General features: G+C 45.0%; 1 protein-coding gene across 1 annotated transcript; it reads right to left on the reverse strand.

The window, feature by feature from the left end:
• Positions 1-1,365: 1,365 nt before the first annotated feature.
• Positions 1,366-13,753, reverse strand: LOC119376251 (uncharacterized). The gene is made up of 5 exons (XM_037646155.2): positions 13,631-13,753; positions 12,175-12,335; positions 10,252-10,331; positions 9,252-9,338; positions 1,366-1,586 (listed from the first exon to the last, which is right to left on the reverse strand). The coding sequence occupies exons 1-5, from the start codon at positions 13,733-13,735 to the stop codon at positions 1,366-1,368; spliced, it is 654 nt and encodes a 217-aa protein (XP_037502083.1). The 5' UTR covers positions 13,736-13,753.
• Positions 13,754-20,632: the final 6,879 nt, after the last annotated feature.

The following is a 20,632-nucleotide window of genomic DNA, read 5'->3' on the forward strand; positions in this document are numbered from 1 at the left end:
CGTGTGCACGTCATGCACGTCCTCGAAGGACAGCTTGTTCGGTTCTGCTGGCACAGTATCGAATGATTGTACGTATGGCTACACGATATACACAAGCATTTCGCCTTCCAAGACTTCTATGCACTCTAATAAGCGAGTGCATGCACGTGTCGGTATGGGGCTTTGTCTAATCATCGTACCGTTCATTCGCCAAGTCATTTCAATGTGGGTGCCACTTTGTCGTTCAAGCACATCACATAGTGTATTTGCAGCCGTCCTAAACAAAAGCAGTACTAAATGTCGAGGTGTGAATGTAGAATTTTACCGGCACTTTCTCGTAAAGTGTTTTGCGATTTCGGAATGCTTGTGATACCTCAAAGTATGAAATGGCGTCTGCAAAGGCCGCTTAGCGATAAAAAAGACCCCAAGCCAGGCATTTCTATAGCGATACACGTATTCATGCAAACAGAAAAGTAAAGTGCAGAAGCTTCTACTTCACCTAATAACGCAGAAATGCAGGCTTTTTTGTAGCCGCTAGAGCAAGGAGTAAATACTTAATTGACTAAGTCGCGCAACACTATTTTTAATGTGCTATAGGCAGTACATAAGTCAGGCAAGTAAAAATACAGCGAGAAAAAACATCGAGCACCATGCAAAACATGAGTGTGACCGAAGGTCAGTAGCCCAGTGATTGGCAGATTGCGCTTCTGTCACACGTAATAGGAACGTTAGTACGGCTTCGTGCAATAATGTGCCAATGGAGGGCGTATATATCACCATTGGGTTGCAGTCAACGCGCTTTATTTGCCGACAGTCGACTCAAACCGCCTACGGCGAAGCGCCGCTGCGTACATCTGTTTACTTGCCGCCGACCGCCTATCCACACTAACGCGGGCGACGGTGCGGCCACCTATAGCCCGATCTCGCGGCGAAAACCTCAGATCGAAAGAGAGAACAGCAGTTCGGCTTTGCGAAGCGGTACGCCTAGTGCAGCCGCCGTCCGGATGAGCTTTTAAGCGCGCAGAGCTCCGATATTGTGTTCTCGTCGATTTGTGGCAGCACAGTGAGGTCCACTGACCGTGCGGAGCTGGATGACAAAAGAAAGAGCCGCATTATCTTGGTCCGAAAGCTTCGCCAACGACTGCGGCTCAGCCTCTCAGTGGCCTCTCCTTATGGAGGCGCTAGCAGACGATTCCGCGACGGCGCCCAGCAAAAAAAAAAAAAAAAAAAGTAGTGGACGCGCCCAGTGTTGCCGGAGCACCAAGCCTAATGAATATCCCCTATTTGGTTAAAAACATTCTGTAACAAGGTTTGTGTCTGTAAAATCAAAAATCAACCGAACTAGTTCAAAAGGAGCATTTTCTATTGCGTACATAATTTCCTTTATTACCCAAGCGTTCTCGTTCTTATGTTCATATTCCAACTTGTGTGCGTCGACGTGCATTCTGTCCTGTTGAAAACAGTGTACACGTGTTTGGTAACGCACTCACGCAGGAAGTATTCTTCGCACGATGCATGATGAGCTTCCAATTCGTCTTCCTTAACCCACAGCACGCAGTGTCGTCCATCGGCCTCCTCCTGTGTCGAGTTTTTCTCCACCTCTAGCACTGCAAAGGAACAAAGAACCCTCGTTATCGAAATGATATATTTCGTGAATCGAGTGCGGTCCCTTGTAGAACCAGCAGCCCCACTTCTACAGACATAACCAATTCATTAGTGCTAATGCATTTTCATTAGGATTAGTTATAAGGTTTAATTCGCCTCAAAACAAGTCAGGCTGCTAGAGACGCTGCATTGGATGATACATTCGACAACTTCGGCTTCAAGAACGCGCTCTTTTATCGCGCACTACAGGGGCCTCTAGTGTTTAGCCCCTTTTGAAATGACACCACTGCGCTTCATTTAGATGCCCGCGTAATTTACTTCAGGAATCAAGCACACTCATGTACGCTTCGTGATATTATAGAGCGTTTGCAATAGCGTTCAACTGTATTTGCAGATATCTGGCTTCACTATCCATGCGCTAGATTCCATTTCACTAAAAAAATGGGGAGTATCAGTACCGAAAAAATGAATCGGAACATAACTATTTGGCACATAGTTCACCAGTATACAGCTAACTAATAATTAAGTGGGGTGCCATATTCAACAGCCTCCTGCTTATCTCAATTGGTAGAGCGACCGCTGCGGACAGGAGCTGCTCCAGGGTTGTAACCCTTGTTGGAACCCCGAAATAGGACGAATTTTTCAGCCACGAAGCTCTTTCGTGGCGCGTCGCGCGAGCACCGAGTGGCTGTTGCAACAATTCGGTAGAATGCTTACTTCCGGTTTCCTGAATATTCTTAATCAGTCTTTTAGTAAATAGAAATTGATGGTTCTACTTGATGTTATAGTATATAGTTATGATATCGAAGCATAACTTTGCTGAAGGGAAGCACCAACTGGCTGTCAGGATAAATAATGAAAACTACTTCGTCGGATTGTTTGAAAGTTTTTGAGCAGCTTGGATCGTTGCTGCACCTGGCGGGGCAGATGTGAACCACGCGCTTTTTACTTCATGACCTCTGAGATCCGCCTCGGCAGCGCGCGAGACACAAAGTTATCCCAATGCATACACCAGGGCAAAAGAAACGCTGACGTGCGAGTGCCACCACCACACACAATAGTCGAGGATTAGGGTGGCCTCCAGATTATCCTTTCTGACACATTGGGAGAGACATATTTAGCTTTGTGCTATAAGCGGGTGGATGCTAACCTTCTTTAATAACCCTTTTCCCACCTTGCGGGATTCCGCAGATATGATTTGCGATTGCAGCAACATCTTGCTTTCATTCTTCCAAGATATTGCCAAACCAGTTGTAGCAACATCTTGCTTTCATTCTTCCAAGATATTGCCAAACCAGTTGTCGCATGCAGATGTCGCCCTTTCTAGTTTCTAATTTACAGGCACCATTTATTAATTTTTATATCAGTAATGACATTCAATAACATTGTTTATTCAATCTAGTCATTCCAATCTCCCGCTGAAAGCCCTCCTACGAAAACGTGACCGTTCACTATATCTACGATGTGATGTTTCGTCTTGAAGCAATCAGGCCTCATTTATTTATTAAAAGATGTTTTTTTTTCTTGAACTGGAAATGTTTTTTTTTTTGTCTTACGACTGCTTGCCTTGCATCATCATCAACAACAACAACAACAACCCTACCGAAATCTTCCGTATGCCACTCCAATTTTCAACACGATACCGTAAAACTCTTACGCAAATACATGGAAAACATATAGAAAATATATAGATACCGTAAGGAAACATGGAATTATTGGAAAGGCATACGGAACGCTTCAGTAGAGAACAACAGTCCCCCGCTTTTCTAGCTATGTTTTCTATATTTTGTATATTTTCTATATTTACTATATTTTCTAGCTATATCATATTTACAGCGCACATAACTTTTACCAAAGGTTAGTCTTTGGTAAAAGACTAACCATTTTTAGGGACTTGGGAATTAAAGGCGAGGCCCATGCTGTGGTGCCTGAATAACGTGATAATTTCATCAACACCTTCGCGGTAAATGTCAGTTTTCAGAACTACAACGAAATCGTCAACATGACGGAGAACTCCACTGCAAAGCTCAGCAGGGTGACCCTCTAGTTGTCTGTACATATAGCCTAAAACAATGTCACTGATGGTAGGAGCCACGCATGACCCTATGCACACCCCGAATTTTTGTACATGAAGACCCCCTCGCCATGCAACAAAAGTACTCCCTAAGTAAAAAGAAGGAAGTTCAAGACAGGTTTCTAATGAAATACCAGAACCATCATTGAAATGTTCTTCGTCATTGTCATAGACTATGCAGTCTTTTATGCATTTCATAACCTGGGCATGTGGAAGGGAGTAATACAAGTTTTCCACATCCACGCTGAAGGCGCCACGAATGTTCAGCGAGCTACTATTCAGAAACTCGCACACAGAATCAGAATTCGATATGCAGAAAGGGTCAATAATTGTTAAGCGCGCAAGGTTTTCCTGCAGAAATTGCGAAACGAACCAAAGGTCAATCGCTTAATTGACGCTGGTTACCTTGATGTGGCAATTTCGTCTGTGTGTGAACGTATGGTTCGTAACGTCAAGCACATAAAACGCAAAGGTGGTAATACTAAGTCTGATGACAAGAGAAAACGTGCTGTATTTAATTACGTGCACCATTTGGCGCATGGGCTGAAGAACATGGGCTCTAAGTAAGGCGTCGATGTTTGTTTTTCTGCGAAAGATAAGATAGGCCGCATCTGCCCGATTATTGAAAATGCCCAGGTAGGTAAGCAGGTAAAGAGCAAGTGCACTGTCATCGCATGATATCGCATGTGTTAAACAAGCTATGTATGTCATTCCTTTATCTCACGCTAGGCAGTACAGCGCCAGATCAGTGCGCTGGCACGGCCGCGCTGTACGTTGCGCAAAAAAACATTACATTAGAAAATCATTTGCACTCGCGTATTTATCGAATAATACCCCTGACACACGGCCACTCTAAAGTCCTTTAGAAAAGGGGACATCTTCCGGAAAGGCGTTCGAGCGCAGTGACACACGACAAAGGAGTAACTCCCTTCCAGAAACGATCCTTTTCGGAAAGGCAGATCGCGCATCTACTTTTCGGCCAGAAAGGGAGTACTCTCGCACACAGTGTGCAGAATTTATGAATAAAAGAAAACATGTTGCAACACTAAGGTGCCTAGTGACTTTTTTTTTGCGAGCAAAAATGTTTTAATTTTCAGCAGTAGAACGATTTGTCGAAAAGCGAACGTTTATACAGCAAACAACTGTTCATAGTTGCCAGACGAAGTTAAGTTGCTGCTAAAAACGGAAAAAAATGAACGGAAATTGCGAGTATGCGCGTTATAAGCCGCAGACAATAAAAAAAAAGCTTTCATGCTTTAATATCGCGAAATATGATGTACATGTGCATTTTTAAATACATTTCCTATTTTGTTGCTTGCACAAACAGCGCCATTTTTTTCTACAGCGTTTTTCTGAGGAACCACTTAAAGCAGTTGTCCGGTGCCGTGTGTCATCGGCACAACTCCTTTCTGCAAATGGTCCCTTTAGGCGACAAAAGGGGTTTACCTCAAAGTACTTTACTATTGCCCGTGTGTCAGGGGTATAAGATTAGAGTCGACATAAAGCCTCTGCACATGTCGACTTCTGGAAAATGCGAGAAACGGCTTTTAAACCTGGCAGTAGCAGCCGGTAAACTGTACGTGTTCCTTGGTCTACAACCGGAAATGTTTCTGGTTAACCTCCCTGCCTTCTCCTTTTTCTGTTTCCTTCCTTCCTTCTTGGTGTACTTGATATTTTTTTTTTGTAGTTACGTTGTGAAGTGTAAAAGAAAGTTAGCGCTGTTGCCATTATCGACGTGCCATTCGCTACCAGCAGCAGTTTGCTTGCGTTTAATAACTACGCAAATTTTGGTAGCAGGTGAAGATCGCGTCTGGCTCGAGTATCAGACATGCAGAGCTGAAGCCAAATGGTGTGTTAGTATGTTAACTAGTCATTCTATATAGATCAACACGTGTCTCAGCGTCGCGTAATGGTGAAGTACTGGGCTCAGGATCCGAAGGTGGCACGTTCGACTCCTAGTGGCGGGAGCGTCTTTTTTTTTTTGCATGCAGCTTTTTCTTCTTTTTTTTTGTATGTATACAATTATTTATGTGTGGCAGCTAGCACGACGCTCCTGAACCTGTAGAGCCGTTTTACACTCCGTATTTCTCCAGCATCCATCATGCGCCAGCGTCCAGCATGCACCATATGCCACCATCTTCCAGCACCATAATCCACCATAATTATGGATGGTGGAATCTGTCATTCCACATGGTCGATAAATTTTCAATAGGGTTGTCCCTAAAGACGTCTACGTAGGCCCGCGCACTGCTTTGTTTGGACTATAAGATTGTATATGTTAATTCAACAATGGAAATAGTGGCACGCTGCATATCTTCAGGCAGGCTGCGCTGTTGATACTGGCTACTACACCGCAGTGGCTTGCCTCAGCAGGGACCAAACTCGCTGGAATAAGGCCAGCCGCCACTCAACTGCTGACGAAAAACAAGCCCGAAAAAAAACTAGGAGCTGCTCAACAATCTCACGGTGAAGTCGTGGCAGCTAAGCGAGGTTCCAGCTATGAGCGTGGCGGCTTTTAGTGTCTCACAACCTGCTAATAATGCATACAACACGTTTGGAAATCTTTATTTGTTTTTCTCATAACTTCATTTTCAGTTGTTTTTTGTTGCGCAAAAAGCCATAACCTTTGAATGAACCAATATTTTTCGATGAAACTTTCCATGTGTTTCTTAATCAATATTCTGTGCAATAAGCTAGGATAATTGAATACCGCGAACAAATTTCTATGTTATTTAAGGTTTACATTGTAACGGCAGCACCAGAAATTACACAATTTTAGGTTTTTTCGCTTATACTACGCTTAATATTGACGACAGCGCAAATATTCTAGTTCATTGCAGAGCCTGCACGTACAGCTACATTGCTGCTGTTTTGTATCACGGGATCAGTACTTACGACTGTCCGTGTGATGGGCATGCATTGGGTAATTTCAGTAATTCTGGATTAATTTCACTTTTTTGCCTAACATGCTTGAATTGCCTTTTAAACAGCGCTTCCTAAAACATACGCAAAGCAATCAATTTCGGATCAAAATTTAAAACATTTTCAGAAAGGTGGCAACACACCTTAATTAGCCTAGCCTTAATTAGCCCAGCCTTACCGTGGCGTGGCTTAATTAGCACTGCCTTAATTAGTACGGTCTTGAATAACATGTTCTTAGGAAGACTTGGCTTCATAAGCTCGATCTTCGCATGTTTGTCCTAATTAGCTTGGTCATAGCATGCCTAGTTCTACCGCCTAGTGAATTAGCTAATCAGCGGGGCGCACGTCTTCGGGGAGCAAGCAGAAGAAGAAGAAGAGTACAAAGTGAGCGCGCGTTGGCCGAGCAACGTGTTAGAAGGTAGAGGCCAATCACGATGATCATTATGACGATACACATGGCCTCGGCGATTAGTTCCGTCCGCGCGCTGATGAAGGGAGCTCGGCCGAAGCTAACCCGGAGGCCACGTTACTAACTATACTGATGAATACTGACTGCAAGCATTAAATGCTTGAAAATAAATTTAGACAGCCCGTGCCTTTAAAAAATATAATTAGTAAACATTCCCGACACTTTTCTTGCATGGACGCACTTCTGCACTCAGTGGAACGACAAACAAATGAAAAGATGATGCCGCTGGCTTCAAGACGCCACCCAACTTTGTCACCCGCCCTTGGCCTGACGCCGCGTTCCATCGTGAACAACGGAACGCGGCGCGCGCTGAGGGCTGGATTTCATTTTTCGTGCTATTAGTTCTTTCAAAAGAGGGTGTCCCCAGAGCTCGGACCAATTACGAGTTCCGCTATACCGCAGCACTGTTCTACAAGCTTGCATGTGCATCGTGCATACTGCCATGGTATTTTTGCATTCACACTTTCAAGGTCCAGTCGTCCAGTTGCGGCCCGACAACGTCCGGCACTTGTGTCCTGTCTTTGTTTCTTACCGCCTGACGTCAAATATGCGTCACCGCCAACGAAATCGTGAGTGAGAACCAGAAACATATCCGAAGGGCCCATTCAAACGTGTTCTTTCTTTTTGCTCTTATGTAGAATGTCTTTTTGTTTTCTGGAAAACGAGCAGCATTAGCGCTATGGCACAATTTATTATCTACCCGGCTGATATGGCTCGATAAGCACGCGGAAGTCAAGAGGGTTTCGTCGGCTGAGCTGTCAGAAGTAATGCGGGAGATAAAGGGCTTGTGCCGGCGTCTCCGGTCGGTTCACTTTCTGTTGCTTTCCGTGCAGAGAGCTTGCAACAACTGCGGCAGCCTCCAATAAGGCGTTAAAAAAACGCACCTTCAGCAAAGTATAGTACGTGATGCAAAGTTCTTTTGCGCAAGGCCTGCCGGACGGCGTTATTATGCAATTCAGACTATTAGTTGGTAGCAAATGAAACTATTTCTCCCCGCAACTACAAGGAAACTCGTGATGAATGATAGGAAGGGAGACATCAGCTATTCCGTGTCGAAGGGAGCACTATCAAAATTTTCCTTGGAAGTACATAGACCTTGTTCGGCACTTTCGTACGTATGGGTCATTTTCGTGTCGTGAGTTAAGCTATTGAGGCGTTTGTTGACAGGCAGGCGGTTTTGGCGCAGGCCAAATATTTCTGAACAGTGGCGAAGGACTACAGGCGTGGCAGATGCGGCGTTAGAATAATTAATTGTGTAATGTTGTACCTAATCATGCATACGAAAGGTCGTTTTTGTTGTTTTTGTTGCGCCGCGTGACATACAAGCTCGGTGGCCATGACCCGATAATTTCGTGCAGTCGTGGACTTACAATGAAAACAACTAATAATAATTATTGGGGTTTGACATCCCAAAAAACGCGATATGAGTATCAGGGATGCTGTAGTGGAGGGCTCCGGAAATTTCGACCCCCTCGGGTTCTTTAACGTGCACCTAAATCTAAGTACACGGGCATCAAACCTTTTCGCCTCCATCGAAAGTGCGGCCACCGCGGCCGGGACATGATGCCACGACCTTCGGGTCATCAATCGAGCACCATAACCCCAAGACCACCGTGGCGGGTATAATGAGGACAGCGTAATTTTAAATAGTTCTGCGCTATTCCGCTTTTCTTCAGCGAACTTCTAAATCCTTCTGTGCCCATTAAATTTCAGTTGATAAATAGCTATCGAGCCCGCCTGCATTCGAGACTTGAATTCTCGTATTGAAACGTAGCTACCTGTCAACATAATGTAATATCATCATGCGTTAAAATTGATTACTTCTTTTGTGCAGGCATTTAAACTCGCATTCCGCTATTCTCGTTTGAACCATTTCGTTATATCGGTTCTGTGGTAAATTTCCGCGATGATTTTTCACGGCTTCGTCGATAAAAGTTAACGGCGTTGTAAGGCATCGTGTACCGTGTAGTAAATCACATGACGTCTTCAGGAATACCCGAAACGGTTATATTATTTTAGCCATGGAGCGCCACCTACGAAATCAGCGACCAGAACTACAGGCATAGCCAGGAGGAGAGTGGATGGGAGGGGGAGAGGGGGATGAAAGGGGGAAGGAGCTATAAGCGGTTACTGGTTGCGCCTGATGAAGTTGAGCGAAGTTGTCGACTCGCGTAGCCAAAGAAGGCGAATCATTAGACTCACCCGTCCTCTTCATTCCTGCGTAACTGACCTCCATGACGCAACAGCTTTTCTCCGTGTGCAAAAATGCGTACGACATATTCGGTCCCGCTAGAAAAGAAGAAGGAACACACATTTTGTAGTTTACATTGCACGAAGCCTACACCCTCCAAAAGGGAGCGCAGCCGCGCGAAATTCACGTTATTCTCGAGTGCTGTGGCAAGCGCTTGCCACTTATAGTTCAGGAATGTGCTGCGGTAATTCTTCTCCTGTTTCCCGCATGTCTATAACATTCAAAACGTACGGTCGCGCGCACCCGGCGCAGAGAGTGGCGTTTTGGAACATAAAGCCAGAATGAAATACAGGCGTCGTTGCCAGTATAACTTGACCATGTTGCACTGTTGCTTCGAGGTATCGGGGTTGACAGGTCATGGCCATGTTTAATGGCCCTGCTGCTAAAAATACTGAACACGCACAGTGAACACAATAAACCACTTTACGCCCTTAAGGACGTGTTTAGAAATAACGCCCCTGCCCACCGGAAAAAAATGTTTCACGGGTCAAAACACGTATATTGAGGGGTGATACCAATCGTCTAGGCACCCTTATCACTGAAGGACTGAAAAATAAATGCTGCACTCACAGAAAACATGCAATTTCACGAGTGTCAAAGGATAGAAGACTGAAGATAAACACTCAGACACAGACCTACGGGCATAGCAATGTAAACAGACCGCTGGCGCTACACAGCCACGCGGCCATGCATACCCCGACCATCTGGTGTGTATAAAGTGCCTTACCACTTTATCAGATACTGCAGGCGGTAATCTCCATGATAAAAAAGCCCCTGTAACGGCGGTAATGCTGTTACCTCAGCAGCTTAAAGCAATTTGCATAGGAGTAACAAAAATCCTCTGAAATTTAACTAAAGAAAACAACGTTTAGTTACGTTTCGCAGATGTCTTAGTTTTACTGGCGACAATATTCTCTCGAATGAAGCGTCATAGAGACCGAATGTACGCACCGGAGTCCTCTGTAGTTCTCATGAAATTGAACTCTCTATCCTTGTTGCCAAAGGCTACTAAACCTTGGTTGATGGACATCCTAAAAAGAAAGAAGAAACACGGATTTTATAAAAACTATTGGACGAGTCTGTTTATCATGAAATCAGGTTTGTTTACGTTTTTTCTGGAGCGAAGCAATTTACGCGGAGGTGGCTACCACAGAAAGTACTAATACTAGGTATAGTCCAGTGTGAAGCAACCGGTTGTGTTCTTTTGTCTTGCCGTGGTCTAGAAGGAAAGATTGCGCAACTATACCCGTTTTGCTATTTTGTAGACATATTTTCCGCGGGCAACGCCAAAAACGAGCTTATTATGCGGCTGGAGAAACTTCATGTATATATAATCTTTTCTTTTCCCGGCGACAGAAAGAAAAGTGTTGAAAAAATGTCTAGTGAGTCTGAGTCTGATTGAGGCCTCAGAGCAAAATATGTTTCTTGAGTGAGTCGGAGTGAGCTCCAATTTTTCTGCCGACCTATGATCGCTTGCACTGTGAGCTTTCATTTTCCGGGCACGAGTGCGCCCAAATAAATTAGTTTCGTACTTGCCAGTCTTCTTGCCGCCTTCTTCAACGTCACGACCACGTGACAATGTTCGTATTCTTCCGCTGAATCCACATTACGAATTTTCACTAACTTTACGGATGACTGATTCATCTAACAACCAACTCTCGTGATACATTAGCAAAACTGTAGATGAGGACAATGCAGAAAAAAAAATTAGTAAGCAACAACAAATCTTGATCCACCTCGCTAAATATGAGAATAACATTGGAGTGAAAAAGAAAAGCGTCCTGTTCTCCTGAAACGTCCCCTTCTCCGAGACAATGATGACGTAAAGGTAATTCGACGACTAGCAGACCAGCCATTCGGGGCAGCGTGGCTATGTACCAGGCTACCTTTCATTGAAAAGGGATGTATGTGCTAAACTAAAGGTAGGAAGCCTTCCTGAATAATGAGTGCCTACTCAGGTGTAGCGCCCACCCGATTTCAATGCACAATATTTTCTCACTATGCTTGCTACAGAAGCATTTCTTGTTCCGGTATCGCGCACGTTCCCTTTTACGAAACCAATCCCCCACCTAACATTGCTCAGTGCCACAAAACTCGCAAACATACAAGGAGTCGATGTGTACGCACAGCCATCTGTGTTATACGTCAAATAGCGGTTCAAGTTCAAGTGTGGGATTGGGCTAGTTGGTATTCCATTATTAAGTTGCTCAGCGTAAACATTTAGACAGGGTACACACAGAAAAGACAAGACTGCTTAAAACTCGTAAAAAGAACTTCGCGCCTGAAACCCGCGGCCCGCCCGCACACGAGTGTCTTCGTACTATATTTTTTAAAGTTTTCTTCGTAGGTATGTTAATGAGCGTTCAACCTTGTTAAATAGTATTCGCATTGTTTTACCGCCTACTGCGATTATTAACGCTTCGTTCAGGTAAGCGACACAAATGAGACTGGTTTCAAGCATTTCCTTCGTGAAACACCTCCTGCGGTAACCACGTGTTGAAACACATGGTCACCGTGGCTACCGTCACATGGAGCATGCGTGGAACGAAAACACATATTTCAGAACCGGCATCGATTCTAGCCTTTCTGGAGATTGGCATCGGTATTTTCTCGATTCCTGAGCTTCAAATTCCCTTCAGAATTGACTCATATATGCCATGTGCGAAAGGCCTTCTTTCACACGGCAGCGTTGCATTGGCTGACATTTTCAATACCCTCCCCCCCCCCCCCCTGCTCCAACCTTCTCCACTTTCCAGGCCCTTGTGGGATTAAATTTCGTGACTGCGGCCCGCTAGTTGAGGTGAGTTTGGGACCTCTGGCGCACAATGGACACGTTTCCCTGCGATGCTTCCAACGTGGTGCGTAGCGTCTTACCATTTGCCAGCATTGTGATTCATGAACGTCACGACTTGTTTCGCCGTGTAGTTGCCGTTGTTCTTGTCGACTGTAGTGGTGCGGAGGCAGTCCGACATGTTGTTTCCCAGCGGATCATAATTCCTCGCTATTACATGGAGCGTCACTCCAACCTCTAAAAACTGGAAAGCAAGAAATTTCGGGATATCATTTTCGTGAGACACTCTCTGATAGCGATGTGACCTGATAATGTACCCCGCGCATCGAAGTCCATTTGTACTTGTAGATCGTGGTAAAAACACCCATGAGCTATAGTTATGGTCAACAAATGTTCAACTGTGTACTCGTACGCATGACGCGAAAGGACAAGCTCATTTAACCTTATTTGTGCTGGTTTTTGTATTTACAAACCCTGAACAAGTGAACTCACTTGCAGTATTTCTGGTAGTGCGAGTGAGTCTTCTGTCTTGGTTACTACGCAGATGTGACAAAATAGAATAGCTTTCTGCACTTGGCGCCTCTTAAGTTGCGCCAAAAAAGCCAGAGATACGCGTCGTTTTTTTTTTTTTTTTTTTTTTTTTTTTAGTGCGGATTCCAAGCAAGGCGAAGAAAACAACCGCTTTTTTTTCGAGATACTGAAGAAATGTACGAGGATATCCGACCTCACAAATCCGCAGTGTGGTCGAGTATACCGTCATTTCCGAACTGCTTGACACAACAGTGATGGTATAGCATCATCTAAATATCAAACCCAATGTCTTAAATATTCATGCGCACTTTACAACGCCTGCTCTGCTTCACCATTACAACTAAGAAACTGTGCAATTGAAGAAGACCTAGAATTTTCTAAATAGTTCAGAAAGGAAGTCCGGGTGCTTATGCAGTATTAACTCTTCTGGAGCCCCGTAAAATTATGACATGTATTTTCTGAGATTTGGAATTGTTTTGTGAGCATCTGAATTCGTATTTCCAGCATGTGCGCTTCAATTATAGTGTGCGTTGTTTTTTACACAATGATTTACCTTTATTCTACTTTTTTTATTTATCCAGACAAGCTTCTAACGGGCTTATGATATGTGACAAAATCCTTCTGGTCGTACTGTTGTATTGCTGTGCAACACAACAACACTGTGTCATAGTAGTGAGATATCTCGCTGTGCATGGGTAGGATATCATTTCACATAACTAAAAATAGACTGAACGTGCAAATGCGATCTCTGCTGACAGCTGGGATCATCTTATCTGAGCCGAGTTACAGTATCAACAAGGAACACTTTATGTCAGTATGACTGGCACGCCAGTTTCCATAAGCTAGTCCTGATACATCGGAGATCAATTCTTTTACTGGTAACAGTACGTAATACACTCTATGCTTATCTTATTTATGATAACAAGAATCGGAAATCATAGCAAGAAATGCTTTACGAGTTATCGGTGTGAATGTCTTCTCTCGATATGAACGTAACTGTGTACTTACGTTCCACCCATCCAAGCGCGATTGCTTGGCTACGCTGATACCGCCAACAACACCAAAGACAAAACACGCAACCAGGTTGCCAAGGGAGAGGGAAGCTTTGCCCATGAGCACCTTGTGAACGCTGCCTTTCAAGGCAATTCAGAACAACCTGCAGGTAAATAAGATGATGAAAAAACGAGTAGGTAGGTAGGTAGGTAGGTAGGTAGGTAGGTAGGTAGGTAGGTAGGTAGGTAGGTAGGTAGTAGGTAGGTAGGTAGGTAGGTAGGTAGCGATGTGACGTAGGTAGCGATGTGAGGTAGTACGATGTGACGGTAGGTAGGTACGTAGGTAGGTAGGTAGGTAGGTAGGTAGGTAGGTAGGTAGGTATAGGTAGGTAGGTAGGTAGCGATGTGACGTAGGTAGCGATGTGAGGTAGGTAGCGATGTGAAGGTAGGTAGATAGATATAGAGATAGATAGATAGATAGATAGATAGATAGATAGATAGATATAGATAATAGATAGATAGATAGATAGATAGATAGATAGATAGATAGATAGATAGATAGATATAGATAGATAGATAGATAGATATATAGATAGATGATAGATAGATAGATAGATAGATAGATAGATAGATAGATAATAGATAGATAGATAGATAGATAGATAGATAATCCATCTATCATGTTCGAAGTAGCGATTGATGTATGGGAAGAATTGTTCCGAGGAGTAATGCTAACAGATTCTTGGGTGGTATAAGGGCATAAGAGCTATGTAATATGCCGATAAGCTGCACCTTGGCATCAAAAATACAGGAACTGCTCCAGAAGGCACGAGTAATCCGTGTCGAAATCGTACCTAGTGTGGGGAGCAGCGATCCCAGCATTTATCACAAATAATTCTTGGTCAGCCGCGTATGAGAGCTTCCGCTGACAATATGCACAGTTGGAAACCGTGGTTGCCGGCGTATAATCGAACGAACAACAAATGGCTGAATGACCGAACTGAGCGCGAGAAGCAAGCTGCCCCTAGGGCGGCGGTGGCTCAAATACATCAATGAAATGTTTCTTTTAAAGGCGGAGCACTATTTCACATGCGTTGCGGGCTTTATTGCCGCATCGGTGGTTATAAAGTAGAAGTAAGTGGTACACTGTGATCTGTTATCCAAAATCTTACTCCTGTGGAAAGCAATACACGGTTTTAGTTGTTCAAACAACGCACAGATCTAAATTACAGAGCGCATGCGGTATAGCCACGCTGTTTTAACATTCGATTGCTTTCTTAATTAATTTTTTTATTTCATAGGTTACTTTTTAATACATGAGGTAAGACAGTGATATGATAACGCACAGCATTTGATACCGCAGTATCGGACCTCTTTGCATAGCTTCATCACCTGCGAAGTGTCTCCCAGTTAATAATTTTTGAAGATAAATGATAAATTCGAACGTCTCAGCAGTAAAAGCGAACTCATAACGCTATGTGTTTTCCTGCACAGAGCGCGTCAGCAATATTCCTTACCCACGTTATTCTGTTGGGTGCTGGATTATTCATGATTTTTTACTAAATTTCGGATAGGTGCCCACAGCGCCCTTAGATATCACCGCTGTAGCTTACGAACACAAATCAACTTAATCCGCGGCCCGCGTAATTACAAGTGGCCGCAAATGTTTTGCGGTATATCGCGCACACGTGGGGAGACGTATTGGCACAGATACCATGCCACCTGCGGCAGTGGTATAGTGGTTGTGGTGCTCAACAATCAGCTGACCGGAAGGTCGCGAGATCGAGTCCCGGCGGCCTCATTTCAATGAAGGCGAAATGCTAGAGGCTGGTGTGCTTAGATTTATGGGCATGTTAATGGACCCCTTCGTGTAAAACATGCTGCTGGACAAGTTGGTTCATACTTGCAAGGAACAAACGGATGGGCGCAAACTATAGGCAAGGACGCAGAAGACACGGTCGAGCGCAAACTTTCAACTAACTTTTCTTTTGTTAGTTAGTTGAAAGTTTGCGCTTGTTCGTGTCTTCTGCGTCCTTGTCTATGGTTTGCGCGCATCCATTCGTTCCTTAAAGGAATCAGGTGGACGTAATTGCCGGAACCCTCCACTACGGCGTCTGTCATAACCAGAGTGGTTTTGAGACATAAAACCCCAACGATTATTACTATTAAGATATTATGCCAGCGCTTCACGCCATGCACTGCGTAATGTCCAGAAGAGTAGTATAGCGTCCTCAGAACTTACACGTATACTGCACCTCGTCCGTCGTTATGCTCCCACCACTGGAAGTCGCAGCGCTTTGCACGACAGAATGAGCGACCCGTAAAACGAACGGTGTTTTTATATTGGCTTGGCCACGATCACACGTCGTAATCGCTTAGGAGGGTGAGTGGACCTGCTGTAGATATGCATGCGTTGCTCCCCTCAAACAATGCACCAGGGCGACAGTGTACGCAAAGGCGACATGAGATTATCGCTGTTGCAATTAGCTCATGTAAATCGCGCTACCGAAACGCGCCCTTCACATTAGATACAATTGGATATCATACTTCGATTAGATAACAGTGTAGATCACGTGTGAGAATAGGTATCTTTCTCGTCGAAAACATGACGCCATCCTCAAGCATTGCGCGGCCGTGTTGCAATCTGTCCGGATAACGCAATAGGGTGCATTACGAAAGTCTCCAAGTAGAGACCCAATCGCAAGTGTGAGCGCTCTACCTTACACATTGAGTTCCGTCCAGCTGTTTCAAGTTTTTGTAGATTAGCAGATTTAGTACGAAGAGCAGGAGGGAAAAGAAGTAAGACTACCTGCAAGCATGCGCAGTTCTATGCATTGTCAATACATGAGTGCCACACGAGGAGCTCCCTGTTCGTGGTCGCTCAGCGGAAATATGAAACCAAGATATGCAGAAACTAGCGACTGTGGTGGCCTTCCCTGATTTTGACAATCAAGCGTACGTTCTTCACAACTAACGTCATCTGCGCGTTCTATATGTTTCGACAGCCATGAGTACAGACCGGATTTTAGGCAAATGCATATTTTGTTCCTTGCGTTCCTATCGCCCCACATTGATATATGAGCATGAATTAGAGGTTAAGGGGGACTTTTGTATTGCTTTAGTGCCTATAAACGCCTATTTTGCGCGTTTGTGCCTAAATGCCTATAATGCCTCTAAATGCCTATTTTCAAAATCGACGTCCATAAGAAACCTATTAAGCCTCAAGTTTTGCTTTCGAGTGCAGTTTAATACCGTTATTCATGTTACCGGGCAACATTGAGTGTTCGGAACTCTATGAGTTCAACCTAGTCCTCTAGCTGAACCAACTTCCGGGAAACAACCAGTAGCAGCAGAGAAGCGGGACTCGCCGGCCAGCATACGCCGCCGCGCTGACATGGCGCGAGTGGTTGGAGAATGCGAAACCGCGGAGAGCTGTCAGATAAGATGAGAGTGAAGAGGAAAAGAAGAAACCACAATGCGAGCGTGAGAGGGAACATTTATTTTAAAAAAAAAAGTTGTTCATTGTGGGTGGGGCCCTTCTTTAAGCCTCCACTGGCTATTAGCCCCCAGAAGTTGGGGTGGCGCCGCCTGGCGGTAGGCCTCAATAACGTCACGGCACGCACTCTTCGACGCCCGCTGTGACGCGCCGGCATATCATGCGCTTGCGTCGTACGTTGTTCCGCTGTTTGCGCTTGATTTTGCCTGTCTCAAGCTTCAGACGAATGACAAAAACAGCATCGCTAACGTTGCTAGTAAAACGTCAAAAAGCTGTACATTCGCCCCGCGCTCCTTCGTGCGCACTTTGAAAGGGGTGATCAGGTTTGTTGTTGTGTCGCGCTGCTAACCACGGGCATGGGTCTCCCACCCACAGCAACCGACCCGATCACAGCAACCGCATTCCTATGGGTATGAAAAGCAACATCCCTCTGCTTAGATACAGGGGCACGTGAAAGAATTCGAGACGGTCAAAATTAATCTCCAACGTTCCTCACAATCATGTCGCGGTCTTGGCACGCAAGTCACTTTAATCACATTATTACATTGCTTTGTTCACAAGCGATTCCTTTATAAAATATGATGGCTTCGCCTCCACAAGTGTTATTTGGATCGGACGTATCCGCGATCTGCGGGCAGCGTTTTTGTCGGTGTGCAAAGCCCCGCGCACGATTACAAAAACGCATGCAGTATTGAGTTTCGCAAAATATTTCGAAAGCGCTCGCCGGAGAATACCGCCGCAGTCGTTGTGTTTCTTTCTTGTGTACTCGCTCTGTCATCATGTTGTTTAGTTTGACGTTTTTCCTCGCAATAATTTTCATTGTTCCGTTTCACTACAAAAACAAGTTGAGTTAAATTGCGGAAACTTATTGCTGTACGTCAGATTGTGTCTTCGTGCAGCATCGCAGCAACGGCGCTGTTACACAGTTTAGATGGCCAGCTTGTAAATTATTTTTGCTTATTCGATATACCCCTGAGCATCATCAACATTTATGCGGACATGACGTGCGAGACCATTCATTGACTCATTGACGCGAAGGACGTTTAATAATGAATACGTGGGCCACCTTGCCGAGAGCGCCATCGAAACAGTTCATAATGCTCATTCCGACATTCAGACGTTTGTTTTGCAGACGTTCAGGCGTTTGTTTTGCTATCAGCAATGCTGCCACGAGAATTTATCATTAGCGCTTGTGACCCGACGGTTGATCGGACCAGCAGTTCGTGCAAATCAGGGTTTACTGCCACATAATCCCAGGCGAGTGTTGAGAAGAAATCTTTACATAATCCAAGTATACTAACATCTCAGCATTTCCGAAACCATTGTATGTGGCAGTATTACTTGTTTAATGTTCCGGATGTATGTAGTGATTGTTTATTATAGAGAGCTTCACCTAAAGTCTTCTGTTGCAGAAAGCGCAATTCTGTCAAATCACCTAGATAATCTGCAAAGGCACAGATAACTTGTACGATAAACCAAAATGTAGTTAGTGAATTGAACAAGTCCTAAGTTCATTTGTAGTTCTTCGGGATGCATTTTCTACCCCTGACGTCTGCGCCAAGTTGTAATGAAGTTGTAATGAAGTAATGAAGTTATAATTTTATTAGCACAGAGGTTTTGGAGTACGCGGTGAAAACAACGAATGTCTTGATCTCGTGCATCACCAATTTCACAGCGAATCTTCCGTTCTGACGGGAATTTGCCCATTATAACCTATATTGTCCAAACTTTCTACAGCTTACTTAACTTTCGCAAGTAGTGTAAACTTCCACCTTCTCCCTTGGGAGATTTACACCGCAAGAATGAGAACTAATCACCACTGTACCGCGAAAGAGCGGGTACGCGGCGGGCGCAGAAAAAGGCGATCCTCGGCCGCGGAGCAAGCGAGTCCTTGCCCACGTCACATCGCTGCGACTACCACGCCGCCAGTGTTCGTTCTCGGGGCTAATAGCGGCTCGGCGGGCCTCACTTAGGGTTGTCACTTGCCTTCCCAGGGTCCGTTCAGCGAGTCGCGCCTCCCACGACCACGTGTGTATTGGGTGCGTATGTTCCTGTGTCGACTGTAGCCGGTCGCTCGGGACAGCAGTAGGTTATGTGTGTGTGAGTGCTGGAATATCTCCGCACCACAGGCATGCGTTGGGATATCTCTCTGGGCACATGACGTGAAGCTTATGCAGATTCGGAAAGGTGTTAGTCTGCGGGCGGCACCGCTCCCTTGGTGTCTGTCGAGGTCCTTCTGAGGAGGTGCCCTGATACGGCGATCTAATCTTTCTTTGTCTAGAATGCCACGCCGTGTCACCCCATCATCTGTGTCCTCTTAAGTGGCGGGTGGTACTGGGGCTCCGCCGCTGAGTACTCGATTATTGGAGGGAAACAGCGCGAAAGACGAAGGACCAGGCAGAGAAGGACACAGACAACAGCGCAATAATGTCGTACCAACTCGCCCAAGCAACCACTTGAGTACTCGAGCTTGGCAATGGACTAGTTCATTGCCATCCTGGCTCGTATGGGTCGGGTACCAGAATATCCCGTGATCAAAGAGGAGTTGGCTACCCAGTAGCTGAATGGCCCTTTCTGGTAATATGCCCTTGAGGTACATGCGACAAGCTGCCTGCGAGTCTGAAACCACCTAGGCAGAGATACCCTGTTGGTATACCATTCGAATGGCGAGGGCGATAGCAGTTGCCTCGGCTGACCTGGAGGATGAGGTAAGTATAGTCGCGGAGTTGACAAGTTTGCCCCGGTTGACTACAGCGAGAGCGTAGGCGGGAGCTTGCCCTTGCTGTTTTGGATAGAGACTGACGTCTGTATAGTAAACGTCAGGGTGGTCCTTTAGTCATTGCAGCTTCTGTGCTCTAGCTCTGTATTGTCTCACTTTCTTTTCAATGTCGGGCTACGAAAATGCAATCTTCACGTCTCTTTTGTTTCGTTTGTAATTTATTCTTTTAGCTGTTCACCCCTAGGGGACCAATTTACTCTACGCGATTCGACCTGGCCAATAGGAGGCATCCCTACCGTGTTGTCTGTTAGCATTCTGGCTATCTGCTCCTGCTCTGCATTTCTCAGTCATGCCTACAAAAGAGACACCAGGAGTGTGCTGACATACATTGGACACTTGACACATCACGGTACAGAATAAACGGTGATACCGTGTTCTAGGAGCCGTGCGGGACAAAGGGCTATTGCGCGGCTATGTTTAACTGTTGGCGCTCTTGTGCAGTCATAAACAATAATGTCTTTTCCCGTCGTAGATCCAGCTCGAACACGTCTTCGTTTGCTATTATTTGAATTTATGCAAAAAACTATTGCGCCTATATTTACGATGATGGAGGCCTGAAATGTTCTTTTGCCCGCATATATGTGGAAGAAGAACGTTATTTTGCCCGCTATAATGCCTAAAGATCCGGCCTTTGGTCATGATTCTTGATATCACCACCGCTTTCCTCTGTCCAGCAAGCCCGCCGAATGTTTCTCAACCGTATTGGCCACACGCATAAGAGCTACACTCTATGCCTTGCAGGC

Source organism: Rhipicephalus sanguineus, unplaced genomic scaffold (assembly GCF_013339695.2).
Source record: "Rhipicephalus sanguineus isolate Rsan-2018 unplaced genomic scaffold, BIME_Rsan_1.4 Seq1138, whole genome shotgun sequence".
Taxonomy (NCBI): Eukaryota; Metazoa; Arthropoda; class Arachnida; order Ixodida; family Ixodidae; genus Rhipicephalus; species Rhipicephalus sanguineus.